Source organism: Staurois parvus, unplaced genomic scaffold (genome assembly GCF_062004578.1).
Source record: "Staurois parvus isolate SC_StPar_1 unplaced genomic scaffold, SC_StPar_1.0 ptg000832l, whole genome shotgun sequence".
Classification (NCBI taxonomy): domain Eukaryota; kingdom Metazoa; phylum Chordata; class Amphibia; order Anura; family Ranidae; genus Staurois; species Staurois parvus.
The window spans coordinates 2808743-2830126 of record NW_028318628.1 but is presented as its reverse complement, the minus strand read 5'-3'; the positions used below and the strand labels follow the sequence as shown (position 1 = coordinate 2830126).

General features: G+C 48.9%; 1 protein-coding gene across 1 annotated transcript in view; it reads right to left on the bottom strand.

Annotated features, from left to right (window-relative positions):
* Positions 1–675: 675 nt before the first annotated feature.
* The window catches only part of LOC149443774 (very-long-chain 3-oxoacyl-CoA reductase-like), a 56822-nt gene continuing 36113 nt past the window's right edge, over positions 676–21384 (bottom strand). The window contains exons 10-11 of the mRNA XM_089655304.1: positions 21008–21157; positions 676–899 (exon numbers count right to left, since the gene is read on the bottom strand). Coding sequence (XP_089511430.1) covers positions 780–899; positions 21008–21157 — 270 coding nt within the window. The 3' untranslated portion in view covers positions 676–779. The remainder of the gene's footprint in view (positions 900–21007; positions 21158–21384) is intronic.

Here is a 21384-nt window from a genome sequence, read left to right as displayed (position 1 = left end):
ATTAAGCAATAAACAATAAACAAAAGACAATCCACGTGGAAGATAGTAAAAAATGGAGTTCCAAGATGGCCGCCTCTCCGACCTTTGGCAGCGGCGGCGTGATGTCAGCAAGTGCGGCTCCACCCTGATGGTGGGTTTTTTCTTTCAGCCTTTAAAAGCTCCTCTTCTAACACGCCTGTAAATGCCTATGTATGTGTGAACATACAGGCAAGATAAATGGGCATTTATAAGCTGGAAAAAAAAACATCAAACGCTTATAAAAGCTGAGTTTTTTACATTCCCTGTGCAGAAGGCACAGAGGGGGAATTGTTATGCCGTCATTGATAGCAGTACATTCTTAGCCTCTCCTATGTATTCAACAATACAGGGCTCTCTAGTTGAAGCTGCTACTTTTGTTGGCACAATATCAATGACATTTACTAAGCTATATAAATATTTATTTTTATTATTGCTTGCTTTTATTGTGTGCCATTACTTCCATAAGCAGCATGTCAGAAGGTTTAAACATAGAATTTGTTAAATGACATGCCAGTATCTTATCCCATTGATTACATATATTCAGTATCTGATGACTGAATTAGTCCCTTTTATTTATTAAACGGCGCAAACTGGTGTTTTCACTTTTTTAAATCATGTTAAACCCCAAAATATTGCAAATTTCATCAGCACAAAACATCATGACCAAGTTCCTTTTTTTATTATCATTATTATTTTAACACCAATATTTGATAAAATGATTAATGCAGTAAAGTAAAACATACAACCAGTAGTAATAATGCTCATTTTTCTTTCTTAGTTTTGGAATAGTCTTCCTTCACGTTTTCAAAACGTTTTAGAATTGATTTCGACAACAGCAAAGGATAAAAAATACTGTCTGGAAAGAGGTCAATGGCATAACTCTGAAACAATAAAAAAAGGACATGAAGTGCCAGTTAGAACTAGAATAGAACTGCAGATCCAGCAAAGCCTTTCACTATCTTATACAATACTTTTACTGTATGTATATATGTGTACTACATGTAGATTATGTGGCACAGCTTTGAGGACTTCCAAGCAGGACTGGGACAAGGGGTGGGCAGGAGGGACAGCTGCCCATGGCACAGTGATACCGGGAGAACCCTCCCACCACTTGCATGCTCCAGATAAATGGCTGGCAACCAGTGGACTTTGACTTCAAGTCTGTTCTGACAGCTACAGCTGTCACACTGCTCTAACTACCTTCTGTCTGTTGGAAAGCAAGCAAATGGACACGCATGTGCAGTGCACACTCCATGTCAACTATGAGCAGCAACAGAAAGGGGCCAGGGGATGGGCACAGAGAATGGGCTACTTCATGCATTAGCAGTGGGGGGAGGGGATTGCTGTGCTGCATCCTTGCCCAAGGCGCTGGACGCACCTTTCCAAGACTTTAAATGGTAAAGTAACTGAACAGAAGCATGATTTTTCACAGGGCTGAATAAATGTGTACTACTTCTCACAAGGTGCATGTTCTCATTTCTAAATGTACCACAATGACATCAGATTCTCCGTGCGTTATGTAAGGTTGCATAAACTTGTAGAGGATTGCGTAATTACCAATTAGTAGTGTTGGGCTAGATGTTCGAGTCGGACATAAGTTCGACTTGAACATCGGCGGTTTGTGTATTCCGCGAACACACGAACATTTGGTGGGCTGTTTTCCCACCGCACCCCTCAATGCACTGCACCCTAACAGTGCACTGTGATTGGCCAAAGCAATGCACCTGACCACAGGTTAGGAACAATGTTTTGGCAAATCACAGAGCATGATAACGTCACAATGGAGTGGGATGACCCCGCCCCCTTGCGACAACAGCACAGTACTCAAGAATTGTCATCCTGGCGCAGCTGTCAGATGGTGGGAGCCAGCATCAAGAGTGGAGTGTTGTTTTATTGGGTCAGAGGTGATGGCGGGCATCGTGATTGACATTGGATCTGCTTTGGGGCACATTTTTTTTATTTTTGTTTTTAATAAAAGACTTAACAAAACTGTCTACTGTCATTTTTTATACTACACCTTTTTTTGTACCATGTACTCCATACTCATTCACATGGGGGGGCAGGATCTGGGGGCCCCCTAATTAAAGAGCAGATCAGGAGATGGGGAGGATTAAATGAGGACCGCAGTGGGGACACATCAGGGGACAGCAGGAACAATAAAAACCAGGGGACAGCACTGAGATCACACATTCTGCTTAGGAGAGCTGATGTTGTCTTCTGTTCAGTGTCACTCACTTCTTGCCAAGAACTTTCTCTCCATCTCCCCTCTTTCACTTTCTCCCTCCCCCTCTCCTCCTCTCCCTCTCCCCCCTTTCTCTCCCCCTCCTCTCTCCCTCTCCACCCTCTCTCTCTCCATCCTCCTCTCCCCCCTCTCTCCCCCCCCTCTCTCCCTCCCTCCCCATCTATCTCCCCCCTCTCTCTCCTCCTCCCTCTCTGCCTCCCCCTCTCCCCCCTCTCTCTCCCTCTCCACCCTCTCTCTCTCCATCCTCCTCTCTCTCCGTCTCCCCCCTCTCCCCCCTCTCTCTCCCTCCCTCCCCATCGATCTCCCCCTCTCTCTCCTCCTCCCTCTCTGCCCCCCCTCTCTCCCCCTCTCTCTTCCTCTCCCCCCCCTCTCCCTCCCTCTCTCTCTCCCCCACTATCCCCTTTCTTTCCTCCCTCTCTCCCTCTCTCTCTCCCTACCTCCCTTTCTCTCTCGCTCGCTCGCTCCCTCTCTCTCCCTCCCTCCCTCTCTCCCCCACTATCCCCCCTCTCTCCCCCCTCTCTCTCCCTACCTCCCTTTATCTCTCGCTCACTCCCTCTCTCTCTCCCTCTCCCCCCTCCCTCTCTCTCCCCCACTATCCCCTCTCTCTCCCCCCTCTCTCCCTCCCTCCCTCTCTCTCCCTACCTCCCTCTCTCTCGCTCGCTCGCTCCCTCTCTCTCCCTCCCTCTCTCTCCCTCTCTCTCAACTTCCTGTACCCAACATGGAGTCCTGCATTAAGACCCAGCCTGGTTCAAACTGCTATCACATGTGATTCGCAGAGAAATCACACAGCATTCCTGTGCAAATTACATGCGATTTTTTTCAGCAGTGAGATTTGAGCCTTTTCATTTTGTATGTAAATTGCAAAATGGTGCAGGAAACTTTTTTTTTTTACTGCACCAGAATCGGACCGCATGGGTGTCAATACACTTGCAATTCTGCAATTTACACTGCATTTTGCAAACTGATTTTGGGGTGTCTTTAACCTAACGTACACACCTACAGCGGTTCACATGAACGGAGTGCGAATTTGATGCAGTGCTGGAAATGCACAGAAATCGGTAAATTCCACACCGTATCAGTGTGAACCAGGCCTAGGCCCAGTTCAGACTGATGCAGTGCAGAATTCACACTGATGTAGTACAGAATTCACACAGGTTTCTGAGGATTTCCAGCACTGCATCAAACTTGCACTCCTTTCATGTGAACTGCATAAAACATAGAACAGTTTTTTATGTGGTTCACAGCGGGGCAGTGTAGGGGCTAGGTGGAGGAACTGGTGGCAAGTAACTCTTAAGGCCTGGTTAGTAGCACTTGAAATTTTGAGCCCTGTACTATACATCAGTCAGACTAATTTGATTTAAAGGAGAAGTGTGACCAAAGTCCTACGTCTCCTATGGACGTCACTGAGCTGCTCCAGGCTCTGAAAAGATCACGATTATATGGTTGGGATCCATCTAGATGCCATGATTGGCAGCTGGATTAGCCACTCAGAGACCTGCTGAAAGCCTGAGCCAGCCTCTTCCACACTCTAAACAGCCCAGCACTCTAGTAAAGTGCTAGAGGGGTAGAGCAGAGAGCTGGTGGCTGACAGTCACCGGCTCTCTGCTCACTGAAGACCAAGAATTGAGTGATCAGCGGCCTTTGATCACTTAGTTCTCAGTCTTAGAAGAGGGGGACTTGAGCAGAAACATACTGTGCAGTATCTCCACCACTCCATTGCACCTATGTAGCATACAGCCTGAGTTTTGGTGTGCTGGCCAAAATGCTGCATGCACAATTTTTAGTCCATTGCAGTGTGTTAGGCAGCCCAGTGAAATGACACATAAACGTGTATCAATAGATACAGTATGGTGAGTGTTACCCTAAGAATAATGGAGCCACATCAGCCAAAGACTGATAAGCTACAATATATTGAATTTTTGTTCTTGGTTTAAATAAATTTTAATGACAATTTATTATCTGTGGCAGCTGTGCATATGGGGTGTGTGTGTGAGATAACGGTCTCCTGTACAGGAGCATGTACAGCGGGTAAAATAAGTATCGAACACCTCACCATTTTTCTCAGTAAATATATTTCTAAAGGTGCTATTGACATGAAATCTTCACCACATGTCTGTAACAACCCATGCAATCCATACATACAAAGACCAAAAACAAATAAGTTCACAAATTAAGTTATGTGTAATAAAATGGAATAATACAGGGAAAAAGTATTGAACACGCTAACTGAAATTTATTTAATACTTTGTACAAAATTCCTTTGTTGGTGATGACAGCTTCAAGAAGCTTCCTGAATAGAGAAACTAGTTGCATGCATTGCTCAGGTGTGATTTTGGCCCATTCTTCCACACAGTCTTCAAATCTTGAAGGTTCTATGGGTCTCTTCTATGAACTCTGATCTTTAGGTCTTTCCATAGATTTTCTATTGGATTCAAGACAGGTGATTGGCTGGGCCATTCTAGCAGCTTTATTTTATTTCTTTGAAACCAATTGATTTTCCTTGGCTTTGTGTTTGGGATCATTGTCTTCCTGAAATGTCCACCCTCATGTCATCTTCATCATCCTGGTAGTTGGTAGCAGATTTTTATCAAGAATGTCTTGGTGCACATTTCCATTCATGCTTTCTTCAACAAGAGGAGGGAGATCAAGGACAGCCTGCATCCCCTTACTACTCCTGTAATTCCCACTTTGGTGGAGGGGGAGCTTGTGGAGGAGGGGTGGTGGGAGGGCTGTTTGTGCTGGGAAGGGTAATTGGGGGGGATGTGGCAGCATTTGCACTAGGAAAGGGGAATTGGGGAGGATTTGTGTTAGGAAGGGGGGAATGGGGGGGGATTAGTGCTAGGAGGGGGAAATTGGGGAAGATTACTGCTAGGAGGGAGGGATTTGCACTAGCAGGGGGATTTGGGTAGGGACGGGATTTGTGCTGGGATGGGTAATTTGTAAGTGGTTGTGCTAGGAGTGGGGATTGGGGGGGGGGAATTTGTACTAAGAGATGGGACTTGGGGGGGGGGGGGTTGTGCTGGTGATAAGGGGTAGTGTTGGTACTGGGAGATTTGGAAAGAGGATTTACTCTAGGAGTGGGGGTTTGTACTGGGGGAGGGATTGGGGAGAGAATTTTTACTAGAGGGGGAATGTGGGGAGAGAGTTTGATTTTTTGGGGGAATGGAAAATTTGTGTGGAATTGGGGGGGGGGGGGATTTGAGCTGGAAGGTGGAATTGGGGGGAAAAGATTTGTGTTGGGAGGATGGGGATATTTTACATTTTTGGTGGGGCAGAATTCAGGCTTGCAGAAGGAATGTATGCTTATGGGGTGGGTGTATTGATTCGTTCTTTTTTTGGAGGGGGGAGGCAAGAGAACAGGTTATCACCTTCACCTTGAGTGCTAGATGAGCCACAATGACTGCCCACATTGCACACAAGGCACTCAACAGATCACCTCCACACATAACACATAGCTAAGATAAGACACAGCATTGATCTGCACAATGTGTAGCTGGCTGCTATGTTGCAGTTCTGACTTGTGAAATTTCCAGATTGTATTGGCAGCTGCAGTAGTCAGCTACACACTGTGTGGAGGGATACCGATATCAGCTATGTGTATTGTGGGAAGAGGAGATCTCTTAAGTGTCCTGCAAGCAGTGACCCTGTCCTCAACTCTGCTGACCACTGTCTTCCGCCATGCTGACCCCTGTAACCTACCCTGCTAACCTCTGTCCTGTTGACCCCTGTCCTCTGCCATGCTAACCCCTGTTCACTGCCTAGATAACCCAGTGTACACTCCCCTACAAACTAATGGCCTTTGTACACTGTCCTACAAACTGCTGACCCTATCTTCTGCCCTGCTGACCCCCTGTACTCTGCTCTACTGATTCTTATACACTGCCCTGTCGACCTTGCATCTTCTTCCCCCCTGATATTTTTCACTGCACCCCCAAATCAGACAGGTTGGATCTGGCCCTGCTTTAAAGGAGCTTCAACATGCTTTTTCTTCAGCAATGGATTCTTGCGTGGTGAGCGTGCATACAGGCCATGGCGGTTGAGTGCATTACTTATTGTTTTCTTTGAAACAATTGTACCTGCTAATTCCAGGTCTTTCTGAAGCTCTCCACAAGTGGCCCTTGGCTCTTGGACAACTCTTCTGATAATTCTTTTGACTCCTCTGTCAGAAATCTTGCAATGGGCATCTAGTTGTGGCCACTTCCAGATTATGGCCCCAACAGTGCTCACTGGAACATTCAGAAGTTTAGAAATCCCTCTCTAACCAATGCCATTAGTATGTTTTGCAACAATAAGGTTGCAAAAGTCTTAAGAGAGGTCTTTGCTTTTACCCATCATGAGATGTTTATTGTGTGACACCTTGGTAATGAAACACCTTTTATAGGCCATCATTTGAGACTGAACCAGCTGATATTAATTTGCACTGACAAGGGGCAGGATTGCTTTCTAATTACTGATAGATTTCAGCTGGTGTCTTGGCTTTCCATGCCTTTTGACACCTCCCTTTCTTCATGTGTTCAATACTTTTTCCCTGTTTCATTCCATTTTATTACACATAATATAATTTCTGAACTTATTTGTTTGGTTTCTTTGTATGGAATGCATGGGTTGTATCTGACATGCTCTGAAAATTTTATGTCAATAACACCATTAGAAATATATTTACTGAGAAAAATGGTGATGTGTTCAATACTTATCTTACCCCCTGTGTGAATATATATGTGTATATATACATACACATACACACACACTGTATATATACATACACATACACACACACACTGTATATATATATATACACATACACACACACACTGTATATATATATATATATATATATATATATATATATATATATACAGTGGGGATCGAAAGTTTGGGCACCCCAGCTAAAAATTTGTATTAATGTGCATAAAGAAGCCAAGGAAAGATGGAAAAATCACCAAAAGGCATCAAATTACAGATTAGACATTCTTATAATATGTCAACAAAAGTTAGATTTTATTTCCTTCATTTACACTTTCAAAATAACAGAAAACAAAAAAATGGCGTCTGCAAAAGTTTGGGCACCCTGCAGAGTTAATATCTTGTACTGCCCCCTTTGGCAAGTATCACAGCTTGTAAACACTTTTTGTAGCCAGCCAAGAGTCTTTCAATTCTTGTTTGAGGTATCTTTGCTAGAGATGAGCGAAGAAATGAAAAATTCGATTCGACTGATTCGGCGAATTCGTGGACAATATTCGATTCGAGTCGAATAAATTCGCTGTGAATTTAACTTAAAAAAGGGTGTTTCTAGGCTTCAGAGAGACTTAATATTAGTGCAGAACACTGTACCTTTAATTTAAATGCCCTTGGAGTCTGCTGGGGAAGAGAAATAATACTGTCAGTCAGTATGACATGCAGATGAGTGCCGTCGATCTTAGAATCACCGCACACTTCACTCATTTGGGCAGTCACGGGGCCAAAACCAGAGTGTGGAGCCACAGTGTGGCGGTGGAGGCAGCAGCAATGGGAGGCCATACAGCACCCTATGACAAAAATGGAAACCACCAGCAGTGTGAGGAGACCTGAAAGTGGCACATGGCAGAGTGTGGCGATAGAGACAGCAGCAATGGGAGGCCGTACAGGGACCCATGACACACTCTGGACCTGGCAGCAGCATGAGGAGGCGGTACAGGGGCCCATGACAGATTACGGGCCTGGCAGCAGCATGAGGAGTCGGTACAGGGGCCCATGGCAGATTACGGGCCTGGCAGCAGCAATGGGAGGCCGTACAGGGACCCATGACACACTCTGGACCTGGCAGCAGCATGGGGAGGCGGTACAGGGGCCCATGACAGATTACGGGCCTGGCAGCAGCATGAGGAGTCGGTACGGGGGCCCATGACACACTCTGGACCTGGCAGCAGCATGAGGAGGCGGTACAGGGGCGCATGACAGATTACGAGCCTGGCAGCAGCAACTTGGACAGGAGGACGTTCAGCTTCTGCACCGTCGGGTGCGTGCTCGCAAACTGTTGTCTCTTGGAAACGGATTCCAAGAAAGACTGCTGACGGAATCCGTGAAGAGGAGTAGCAGGAGAAGGAGCATCTGAACGAGCGGAATATGCCAACAAGCGACAACAGTGGCCCATGACAGATTACGGGCCTGGCAGCAGCATGAGGAGTCGGTACGGGGGCCCATGGCAGATTACGGGCCTGGCAGCAGCTATGGGAGGCCCGTAATCTGCCAGCACCCTATGACAAAAAATGGAACCCACCAGCAGTGTGAGGAGACCTGAAAGTGGCACATGGCAGAGTGTGGCGATGGAGACAGCAGCAATGGGAGGCCGTACAGGGACCCATGAGAGACTCTGGACCTGGCAGCAGCATGAGGAGGCGGTATAGGGGCCCATGGCAGATTAGGGGCCTGGCAGCAGCTATGGGAGGCCCGTAATCTGCCAGCACCCTATGACAAAAAATGGAACACACCAGCAGTGTGAGGAGACCTGAAAGTGGCACATGGCAGAGTGTGGCGATGGAGGCAGCAGCAATGGGAGGCCGTACAGGGACCCATGAGAGACTCTGGACTTGGCAGCAGCATGAGGAGGCGGTATAGGGGCCTATGGCAGATTAGGGGCCTGGCAGCAGCTATGGGAGGCCCGTAATCTGCCAGCACCCTATGACAAAAAATGGAACACACCAGCAGTGTGAGGAGACCTGAAAGTGGCACATGTTTGGGGCATGATTCATGGCGGATTTAGTCAGTTGTGTCAGGAACTGGTGGTTTGAAATCCAGACTAATCCACGCCTGATTCATTTTCACAAACGTGAGTCTCTCCACACTTTGGGTGGACAGTCGTGTCCTCCGCGGAGTTGCAATACCTCCTGCCGCACTAAACACGCGCTCCGATGCCACGCTACTGGCCGGGCATGACAGCCTTTCAAGGGCAAATTCAGCTAGTTGGGGCCAAAGGTCAAGTTTCGTTGCCCAGTAGTCAAGGGGATTGTCTACCTCGGTTGGCAGGGTGCTGTCCAAGTAGGCCTAAGCCTGTTGTTTGAGGTCCTGCTCCAGGTCCACCTGATGCTGCTGCTGCTGCTGCGGCTGGTTAGTAGTTTCCTCACTGCGCTGGTGAAGAAAGCTACTCATCATCGACTGCAGACTGAGGCAGCCGCTGCTGGTGGAGCTGCCACTGCTCCTACCACCCCACCCCTCCCCTGCTGCCATGGCAGCGGAACACGAGCGCACAGGGCCCACAGTGTCTGAGGATGGACGTTGGCGCAGACAGGCAGAGACCAGCTGACTACATAGGTGTTTTTTATAGTACGTTATTTTGGCCTCCCTCTCAGCAGGTGTGAAAAAGGCCACCATTTTTGAACGGTAGCGAGGGTCCAACAAGGTGGACAGCCAAAAGTCATCCCTCTGTCTGATGGTTATTATTCGGCTGTCGCTACGCAAGCAACCGAGCATGCTATGGGCCATTTGTGCCAAGGAATGCGAGGGACTCCCTGCCTCCATCTCCACAGCATACTGCCACGGTGCGTCTAGGTCCTCTGTCTCCTCTTCCTCCTCCTCTACCAGATGCTCCTGCTCCTCCACTCCTGTCCGCTGAGTGGAAAAACCACCCATTTCACTCAATAATTCCTGAGCACCAATGTCCTCCTCTACCTCCTCCTCTTCTTCCAGTCCTGCCCCCACAGGGGCCATGTGGCGTTGAGATCTGTGCGCCACGTCTACCGCACCCTGACCAGCCATTGTTAACAGCATTTGTTCCAGGACGTGCAACAGAGGAATGACGTCGTTCATCCCATAGTCCTGCCGACTCACGAATAGCGTGGCCTCCTCAAAGGGCCTGAGCAAGCGCAGGTGTCACGCATGAGCTGCCAATGGCTGACATCTAAGTTACACAGGGAGTACCTTTATCTGCTTTTAACATCAGGAAATCTGTGATGGCCTTTTGCTGTTCGTAAAGGCGGTCTAACATATGTAGGGTTGAATTCCACCTTGTTGCAACGTCACAGCATGAGGAGTCGGTATAGGGGCCCATGGCAGATTAGGGGCCTGGCAGCAGTTATGGGAGGCCCATAATCTGCCAGCACCCTATGACAAAAAATGGAACACACCAGCAGTGTGAGGAGACCTGAAAGTGGCACATGGCAGAGTGTGGCGATGGAGACAGCAGCAATGGGAGGCCGTACAGGGACCATGACAGACTCTGGACTTGGCAGCAGCATGAGGAGGCGGTATATAGGGGCCCATGGCAGATTAGGGGCCTGGCAGCAGCTATGTGAGGCCCGTAATCTGCCTGCACCCTATGTCAAAAAATTTAACACACCAGCAGTGTGAAGAGACCTGAAAGTGGCACATGGCAGCAGAGTGTGGCGATGGAGACAGCAGCAATGGGAGGCCGTACAGGGACCCATGACAGACTCTGGACTTGGCAGCAGCATGAGGAGGCGGTATATAGGGGCCCATGGCAGATTAGGGGCCTGGCAGCAGCTATGGGAGGCCCGTAATCTGCCAGCACCCTATGTCAAAAAATTCTACACACCAGCAGTGTGTGAGGAGACCTGAAAGTGGCACATGGCAGAGTGTGGCGATGGAGACAGCAGCAATGGGAGGCCGTACAGGGACCCATGACAGACTCTGGACTTGGCAGCAGCATGAGGAGGCGGTATATAGGGGCCCATGGCAGATTAGGGGCCTGGCAGCAGCTATGGGAGGCCCGTAATCTGCCAGCACCCTATGTCAAAAAATTCAACACACCAGCAGTGTGTGAGGAGACCTGAAAGTGGCACATGGCAGAGTGTGGCGATGGAGAAAGCAGCAATGGGAGGCCGTACAGGGACCCATGAGAGACTCTGGACCTGGCAGCAGCATGAGGAGGCGGTATATAGGGGCCTATGGCAGATTAGGGGCCTGGCAGCAGCTATGTGAGGCCCGTAATCTGCCTGCACCCTATGTCAAAAAATTAAACACACCAGCAGTGTGAAGAGACCTGAAAGTGGCACATGGCAGAGTGTGGCGATGGAGACAGCAGCAATGGGAGGCCGTACAGGGACCATGACAGACTCTGGACTTGGCAGCAGCATGAGGAGGCGGTATATAGGGGCCCATGGCAGATTAGGGGCCTGGCAGCAGCTATGTGAGGCCCGTAATCTGCCTGCACCCTATGTCAAAAAATTTAACACACCAGCAGTGTGAAGAGACCTGAAAGTGGCACATGGCAGCAGAGTGTGGCGATGGAGACAGCAGCAATGGGAGGCCGTACAGGGACCCATGAGAGACTCTGGACTTGGCAGCAGCATGAGGAGGCGGTATATAGGGGCCCATGGCAGATTAGGGGCCTGGCAGCAGCTATGTGAGGCCCGTAATCTGCCTGCACCCTATGTCAAAAAATTAAACACACCAGCAGTGTGAAGAGACCTGAAAGTGGCACATGGCAGCAGAGTGTGGCGATGGAGACAGCAGCAATGGGAGGCCGTACAGGGACCATGACAGACTCTGGACTTGGCAGCAGCATGAGGAGGCGGTATATAGGGGCCCATGGCAGATTAGGGGCCTGGCAGCAGCTATGTGAGGCCCGTAATCTGCCTGCACCCTATGTCAAAAAATTTAACACACCAGCAGTGTGAAGAGACCTGAAAGTGGCACATGGCAGCAGAGTGTGGCGATGGAGACAGCAGCAATGGGAGGCCGTACAGGGACCCATGAGAGACTCTAGACTTGGCAGCAGCATGAGGAGGCGGTATATAGGGGCCCATGGCAGATTAGGGGCCTGGCAGCAGCTATGTGAGGCCCGTAATCTGCCTGCACCCTATGTCAAAAAATTAAACACACCAGCAGTGTGAAGAGACCTGAAAGTGGCACATGGCAGCAGAGTGTGGCGATGGAGACAGCAGCAATGGGAGGCCGTACAGGGACCATGACAGACTCTGGACTTGGCAGCAGCATGAGGAGGCGGTATATAGGGGCCCATGGCAGATTAGGGGCCTGGCAGCAGCTATGTGAGGCCCGTAATCTGCCTGCACCCTATGTCAAAAAATTTAACACACCAGCAGTGTGAAGAGACCTGAAAGTGGCACATGGCAGCAGAGTGTGGCGATGGAGACAGCAGCAATGGGAGGCCGTACAGGGACCCATGAGAGACTCTAGACTTGGCAGCAGCATGAGGAGGCGGTATATAGGGGCCCATGGCAGATTAGGGGCCTGGCAGCAGCTATGTGAGGCCCGTAATCTGCCTGCACCCTATGTCAAAAAATTAAACACACCAGCAGTGTGAAGAGACCTGAAAGTGGCACATGGCAGCAGAGTGTGGCGATGGAGACAGCAGCAATGGGAGGCCGTACAGGGACCATGACAGACTCTGGACTTGGCAGCAGCATGAGGAGGCGGTATATAGGGGCCCATGGCAGATTAGGGGCCTGGCAGCAGCTATGTGAGGCCCGTAATCTGCCTGCACCCTATGTCAAAAAATTTAACACACCAGCAGTGTGAAGAGACCTGAAAGTGGCACATGGCAGCAGAGTGTGGCGATGGAGACAGCAGCAATGGGAGGCCGTACAGGGACCATGACAGACTCTGGACTTGGCAGCAGCATGAGGAGGCGGTATATAGGGGCCCATGGCAGATTAGGGGCCTGGCAGCAGCTATGTGAGGCCCGTAATCTGCCTGCACCCTATGTCAAAAAATTTAACACACCAGCAGTGTGAAGAGACCTGAAAGTGGCACATGGCAGCAGAGTGTGGGGATGGAGACAGCAGCAATGGGAGGCCGTACAGGGACCCATGAGAGACTCTGGACTTGGCAGCAGCATGAGGAGGCGGTATATAGGGGCCCATGGCAGATTAGGGGCCTGGCAGCAGCTATGTGAGGCCCGTAATCTGCCTGCACCCTATGTCAAAAAATTTAACACACCAGCAGTGTGAAGAGACCTGAAAGTGGCACATGGCAGCAGAGTGTGGCGATGGAGACAGCAGCAATGGGAGGCCGTACAGGGACCCATGAGAGACTCTGGACCTGGCAGCAGCAGGAGGAGGTGGTATATAGGGGCCTATGGCAGATTAGGGGCCTGGCAGCAGCTATAGGAGGCCCGTAATCTGCCAGCACCCTATGTCAAAAAATTCAACACACCAGCAGTGTGAGGAGACCTGAAAGTGGCACATGTTTGAGGCATGATTCATGGCGGATTTAGTCAGTTGTGTCAGGAACTGGTGGTTTGAAATCCAGACTAATCCACGCCTGATTCATTTTCACAAACGTGAGTCTCTCCACACTTTGGGTGGACAGTCGTGTCCTCCGCGGAGTTACAATACCTCCTGCCGCACTAAACACGCGCTCCGATGCCACGCTACTGGCCGGGCATGACAGCCTTTCAAGGGCAAATTCAGCTAGTTGGGGCCAAAGGTCAAGTTTCGTTGCCCAGTAGTCAAGGGGATTGTCTACCTCGGTTGGCAGGGTGCTGTCCAAGTAGGCCCAAGCCTGTTGTTTGAGCTCCTGCTCCAGGTCCACCTGATGCTGCTGCTGCTGCTGCGGCTGGTTAGTAGTTTCCTCACTGCGCTGGTGAAGAAAGCTACTCATCATCGACTGCAGACTGAGGCAGCCGCTGCTGGTGGAGCTGCCACTGCTCCTACCACCCCACCCCTCCCCTGCTGCCATGCCAGCGGAACGCGAGCGCACAGGGCCCACAGTGTCTGAGGATGGACGATGGCGCACAAAGGCAGAGACCAACTGACTACATAGGTGGTTTTTATAGTACGTAATTTTGGCCTCCCTCTCAGCAGGTGTGAAAAAGGCCACCATTTTGGACCGGTAGCGAGGGTCCAACAAGGTGGACAGCCAAAAGTCATCCCTCTGTCTGATGGTTATTATTCGGCTGTCGCTACGCAAGCAACCGAGCATGCTATGGGCCATTTGTGCCAAGGAATGCGAGGGACTCCCTGCCTCCATCTCCACAGCATACTGCCACGGTGCGTCTGGGTCCTCTGTCTCCTCCTCCTCCTCCTCTACCAGATGCTCCTGCTCCTCCACTCCTGTCCGCTGAGTGGAAAAACCACCCATTTCACTCAATAATTCCTGAGCACAAATGTCCTCCTCTACCTCCTCCTCTTCTTCCTGTCCTGCCCCCACAGGGGTCATGTGGCGTTGAGATCTGTGCGCCACGTCTACCGCACCCTGACCAGCCATTGTTAACAGCATTTGTTCCAGGACGTGCAACAGAGGAATGACGTCGTTCATCCCATAGTCCTGCCGACTCACGAATAGCGTGGCCTCCTCAAAGGGCCTGAGCAAGCGGCAGGTGTCACGCATGAGCTGCCAATGGCTGACATCTAAGTTACACAGGGGAGTACCTTTATCCGCTTGTAACATCAGGAAATCGGTGATGGCCTTTCGCTGCTCGTAAAGGCGGTCTAACATGTGTAGGGTTGAATTCCACCTTGTTGCAACGTCGCAGATCAGGCGATGCTGTGGAATTCCGTTCTGCCGCTGCAGCTCAATGAGGGTGTTCTTTGCGGTGTAGGAATGGCTGAAATGCATGCACAGTTTACGTGACATTTTAAGGATGTCTTGCAGTGGGATGGTGGATTTTAGGAACCGCTTGACAACCAGATTGAACACGTGAGCCATGCATGGCGCATGGCACAACCTTCCTTGACGCAGAGCAGACACCATGTTCTTTCCGTTGTCAGTCAACATGGTTCCGATTTTTAGTTTGCGCGGAGACAGCCATCTGTCGATTTCTCTGTTCATTACACTCAGCAGTTCCTCCCCTGTGTGACTACGTTCGCCAAGGCATACCAGGTGCAGCACAGCGTGACACCGTTGCGCCCTGCACATGTGATATGCCGGTCGGGTAATGGGACTTGGCACGGGGGTGGCGGCTGAGGACACGGCGGAAAAAGAGGTGGTAGAGGCGGACATGCTTGCTGGACCAAGGACGTGCAAACGTGGAGGCAAAAGCGTCGTGACCTGTCCAAGTTGCTGGTGCGGCTGTGCCGGCACCACGTTCACCCAGTGGGCCGTAAATGACATGTACTGTCCCTGACCGTAGTTACAGCTCCACACGTCGGCGCTGCCGTGCACTTTGGCAGAGACCGACATGCTCAAAGACTGGCCCACCATCTCTTCTACATGTGAATGCAGGGCTGGCACTGCCTTTTGGGCAAAGAAATGACGGCTTGGCACTCTCCACCGCGGCGCGGCACAAGCCATCATTTCTCGGAAAGGTGCTGAGTCCACCAGTTGGAAAGGGAGGGACTGCAGCACCAGCAACTTGGACAGGAGGACGTTCAGCTTTTGCACCGTCGGGTGCGTGCTCGCAAACTGTTGTCTCTTGGATACGGATTCCAAGAAAGACTGTTGACGGAATCCGAGAAGAGGAGTAGCAGGAGAAGGAGCATCTGAACGAGCGGAAGATGCCAATGAGCGACAACTCCCCTCAGCAGAGGTGTTGGAGCCTTGACTGGCTGATAGAGGGCGATTGACGACGTCGGGTGACGGAGCAAGTAACGGAGCGGGTGATGGAGCGGGGGCTGGGGCAGGCAGAACCGCCGTATGTTTATCACGGTTTTCCCAGGCCACCGAATGGTGACGCTGCATATGCTGACGCAACGCTGTAGTCCCAACATGGGCCCCCTGGCCACGCTTGCATTTCTGGCCACATAGTCGACATACGGCTACGTTTACTTCCTCGGGCGGCTTGAGGAAAAATTGCCACACCACCGAGTAGGAAACTTTGCCCCCGCTACTCTTCACTGGCTGACTGCTACTTCCTCCGTGCGCACCGGCACCACTACTGGCCGTGGTGGTAGGCTGCAGTGGAGCTGGTGCTCTACTCCGTGGACGTTTGGCTCCACTGACACTGATGCGACCCTGCTGCTGTCTCCTGGGCAACCCACCGACTGTTTTGCTCGCTGCCAAGCTGCCACCCTCTTCTCCTGATGATGCGGAAGAAATTGCCTGATGACGACGAGGCTGCCAAGTGCGATCAACCTCCTCATCATCAAGTAGGGTCTCCGCCTCACTACTAGCCCCCTCGGCTGCGTCTGGGTCAGGAGACAGACCTGTCTCTAGACCGGCTACCGAGCCACTCTCCTCGCCAGTACTTGTTCGCTTGGCTGCTGAAAAGGCCGATGTCTCCCCCCGTTCCTGACCGCCCTCTGTTAGCTCTTCCTCACTGTACAGTGGGGCTGAGCCCACAGCATGCGATACTTCGCTTGGTGAGGGAACAGCAAAGGACAGGGGCAGGTAGAGGACACGTGATTTCAGTGGGCTTGGTCCCGGGCCATGCCAACTAACGGTTGTGTCTGACGTACCCACCGACCGTTGGCTGTAGGTGTCAGAGGTGACCTGGGAAGAGGAAGACGACCGAGCCAACCAATCAATGACGGCAGGGTTGTCGGTGGAGACACGACCGCTGGATGACACCGGGAGCACTGGCCTCTGGCTGCGAATACTGCTGCCTCGACCCCTTCCTCTGCTGCCACGTCTGCTCGCTCCTAAAACATTGCCTCCTCTGCCACTCCTCTGCATGTTGTCTGACATACTATTTAATTCAACGATTAGGTGTCCCTGAGTAACAATTCTCTGGCACTCAGTAACAATTCTGTCTGTCCCTGAGTATGAATTCTGTGGCCCTGAGTAACAATTCTGTGTCTGTGCGAGTAACAATTCTGTGTCTGTGCGAGTAACAATTCTGTGTCTGTGCAAGTAACAATTTTGTGTCTGTGCGAGTAACAATTCTCTGGCACTCAGTAACAATTCTGTCTGTCCCTGAGTAACAATTCTCTGGCACTCAGTAACAATTCTGTCTGTCCCTGAGTAACAATTCTCTGGCACTCAGTAACAATTCTGTCTGTCCCTGAGTATGAATTCTGTGGCCCTGAGTAACAATTCTGTGTCTGCGCGAGTAACAATTCTGTGTCTGTGCAAGTAACAATTTTGTGTCTGTGCGAGTAACAATTCTCTGGCACTCAGTAACAATTCTGTCTGTCCCTGAGTAACAATTCTCTGGCACTCAGTAACAATTCTGTCTGTCCCTGAGTAACAATTCTCTGGCACTCAGTAACAATTCTGTCTGTCCCTGAGTAACAATTCTCTGGCACTCAGTAACAATTCTGTCTGTCCCTGAGTAACAATTCTCTGGCACTCAGTAACAATTCTGTCTGTCCCTGAGTAACAATTCTCTGGCGCTCAGTAACAATTCTGTCTGTCCCTGAGTATGAATTCTGTGGCCCTGAGTAACAATTCTGTGTCTGTGCGAGTAACAATTCTGTGTCTGTGCAAGTAACAATTTTGTGTCTGTGCGAGTAACAATTCTCTGGCACTCAGTAACAATTCTGTCTGTCCCTGAGTAACAATTCTCTGGCACTCAGTAACAATTCTGTCTGTCCCTGAGTAACAATTCTCTGGCACTCAGTAACAATTCTGTCTGTCCCTGAGTATGAATTCTGTGGCCCTGAGTAACAATTCTGTGTCTGCGCGAGTAACAATTCTGTGTCTGTGCAAGTAACAATTTTGTGTCTGTGCGAGTAACAATTCTCTGGCACTCAGTAACAATTCTGTCTGTCCCTGAGTAACAATTCTCTGGCACTCAGTAACAATTCTGTCTGTCCCTGAGTAACAATTCTCTGGCACTCAGTAACAATTCTGTCTGTCCCTGAGTATGAATTCTGTGGCCCTGAGTAACAATTCTGTGTCTGTGCGAGTAACAATTCTGTGTCTGTGCAAGTAACAATTTTGTGTCTGTGCGAGTAACAATTCTCTGGCACTCAGTAACAATTCTGTCTGTCCCTGAGTAACAATTCTCTGGCACTCAGTAACAATTCTGTCTGTCCCTGAGTAACAATTCTCTGGCACTCAGTAACAATTCTGTCTGTCCCTGAGTAACAATTCTCTGGCACTCAGTAACAATTCTGTCTGTCCCTGAGTAACAATTCTCTGGCGCTCAGTAACAATTCTGTCTGTCCCTGAGTATGAATTCTGTGGCCCTGAGTAACAATTCTGTGTCTGTGCGAGTAACAATTCTGTGTCTGTGCAAGTAACAATTTTGTGTCTGTGCGAGTAACAATTCTCTGGCACTCAGTAACAATTCTGTCTGTCCCTGAGTAACAATTCTCTGGCACTCAGTAACAATTCTGTCTGTCCCTGAGTAACAATTCTCTGGCACTCAGTAACAATTCTGTCTGTCCCTGAGTATGAATTCTGTGGCCCTGAGTAACAATTCTGTGTCTGCGCGAGTAACAATTCTGTGTCTGTGCAAGTAACAATTTTGTGTCTGTGCGAGTAACAATTCTCTGGCACTCAGTAACAATTCTGTCTGTCCCTGAGTAACAATTCTCTGGCACTCAGTAACAATTCTGTCTGTCCCTGAGTAACAATTCTCTGGCACTCAGTAACAATTCTGTCTGTCCCTGAGTAACAATTCTCTGGCACTCAGTAACAATTCTGTCTGTCCCTGAGTAACAATTCTCTGGCACTCAGTAACAATTCTGTCTGTCCCTGAGTAACAATTCTCTGGCACTCAGTAACAATTCTGTCTGTCCCTGAGTAACAATTCTGTCTGTCCCTGAGAATGAATTCTGTGGCCCTGAGTAAGAATTCTCTGGCACTCAGTAACAATTCTGTCTGTCCCTGAGTAACAATTCTCTGGCACTCAGTAACAATTCTGTCTGTCCCTGAGTAAAAATTCTGTGGCCCTAATAACGTTTCTGTGGCCCTAAGTAACAATTCTCTGGCACTGAGTAACAATTCTGTCTGTCCCTGAGTATGAATTCTGTGGCCCTAACTAGCGTTTCTTTGTCCCTAAATAACGATTCTGTGGCCCTCATTAACAAGTCTGTGTCCCTGAGTAATGGTTCTCTGTCCCTAAGTAACTTCTCTCTGTCCCCAATTCTCGTTTCTGTGGCCCTAACTCTGTCCCTGTCCCTAGTACAGAGCGGTCTGCCTCTGTTCAATGACTGCAGGCAAATGAAGATTTCCAAAATGGCCGCTATATATACCTCGACCATTACACAGTGCTGGCTGGCTGGCTGCTGATTGGCTGATGCGATCACATGTCGTTGAGGAATGCATTATGGGGCAGCGCGCCTTGTCTGCGCGCCTTCCCCGACATCCCCGCTCCGTCGCCGCACATGTCAGCCGCCATTTTCGGAAAAATTTCGATTCGCGCGTCCGAATTAGGCTGTTTTTCGGATTCGGCACGAATCGAAATTTTTCCGATATTCGACTCGAATTCCACTTCGGATACTTCGATTCGCTCATCTCTAATCTTTGCCCATTCTTCCTTACAAAAGTCTTCCAGTTCCTTTGAGATTTCTGGGCTGTCTGTCACGCACTGCTCTTTTAAGGTCTATCCATAGATTTTCAATTATGTTGAGGTCAGGAGATTGTGAAGGCCATGGCAAAACCTTCAGTGTACGCTTCTTGATGTAATCCCCCGTGGATTTCGAGGTGTGTTTAGGATCATTATCCATTTGTAGAAGCCATCCTCTCTTTAACTTCAGCTTTTTCACAGATGGCATCAAGTTACCATCCAAAATTTGCTGAAATTTTATTGAATCCATTTTTCCTTCTACTCGTGAGATGTTCCCTGTGCCACTGGCTGCAACACAACCCCAAAGCATGATTGATCCAACCCCATGCTTAACAGTTGGACAGAGGTTCTTTTCATTAAATTCTGTGCCCCTTCTTCTCCAAACGTACCTTTGCTCATTCCGGCCAAAAAGTTAAATTTTAACCTCATCGGTCCACAGAACTTGTTTCCAAAATGCATCAGGCCTGTCTATATGTTCATTTGCAAAGTTCAAACGATGATTTTTGTGGTGGAGACGTAGAAGAGGTTTTCTTCTGATGACTCTTCCATGAAGACCATATTTGTACAAGTATAGTGGAATAGTGTACCACAACTCCAGTGTCTGCCAGATCTTTCTGGAGGGATCGTGCAGTCAAACGTGGGTTTTGAATTGTTTTTCTCACAATCCTGCGAGCTGTTCTGTCTGATATTTTTCTTGGTCTTCCAGATCTTGCTTTAACTTCCACTGTTCCTGATGACTGCCATTTCTTAATTACATTCCGAACAGAGGATATTGACATCTGAAAACACTTTGCTATCTTCTTATAGCCTTCTCCAGCTTTGTGAGCGTCAACTATTTTCAGTTTCAGTTTTCTAGACAACTGCTTAGAAGAACCCATGGTGCTGATTGTTGGGGCAAGGTCAGATGAGTCTGGGCATTTAAAACCTTTGAGATTGACATCACCTGGTCTTCCCAGACGATGATTGAGAACAATCCATGACACTGGCAGGTCTCAGCTTGGCAAAGGGGGCAGTGCATGCTATAAATTCTGCAGGGTGCCCAAACTTTTGCAGACGCCATTTTTTTGTTGTCTGTTATTTTGAAAGTGTAAATGATGGAAATAAAATCTAACTTTTGTTGACATATTATAAGAATGTCTAATCTTTAATTTGATGCCTTTTGGAGATTTTTCCATCTTTCCTTGGCTTCTTTATGCACATTAATACACATTTTTAGCTGGGGTGCCCAAACTTTCGATCCCCACTGTATATATATATATATATATATATATATACACATACACACACACTGTATATCTAGAGTGGGTGATATCAGAAAAGTAAGCACGGACAAACAACAAACAAATCTTATTCCCTTCAATTACCAGAAAGCTGAACCACATTAGGCTCTGACAGACCACATCATGGCATGGCTCCAATTTGTATTACTCAACCACAAGAATTGGAGATGCTGTTACCTGGAGGGAGTGTGAGAGACATCCGCTGGTCCTGCTTGTGTATCCCACAGTGTTCAAAGCTTCACAAGCAAAGTCGTCTGGAGATTTCACAAATATGTTCGTCTTCATCTTATAGGTCATGTCCGTTGAGACCAACAATGGCATCACACTCTGTGACAACAATTTCACCAGTTAGGGAAAACAACACAAGTCCATTTAAGGCTCCATGCACACGGGGCGTTTTATGAACGCTGGTAACGTTAGCTGTGTAAAGTCACGTTAACAATGGGAGTTTTTCAGTGTCTTTTAGCATTTTTGTATTAGCGTTTTGCCGCGTTTTTTTCGCGTTTGTGTTTTTTGAATTTATTTTTACCCCCCCAAATTTTTAAAATTAATAG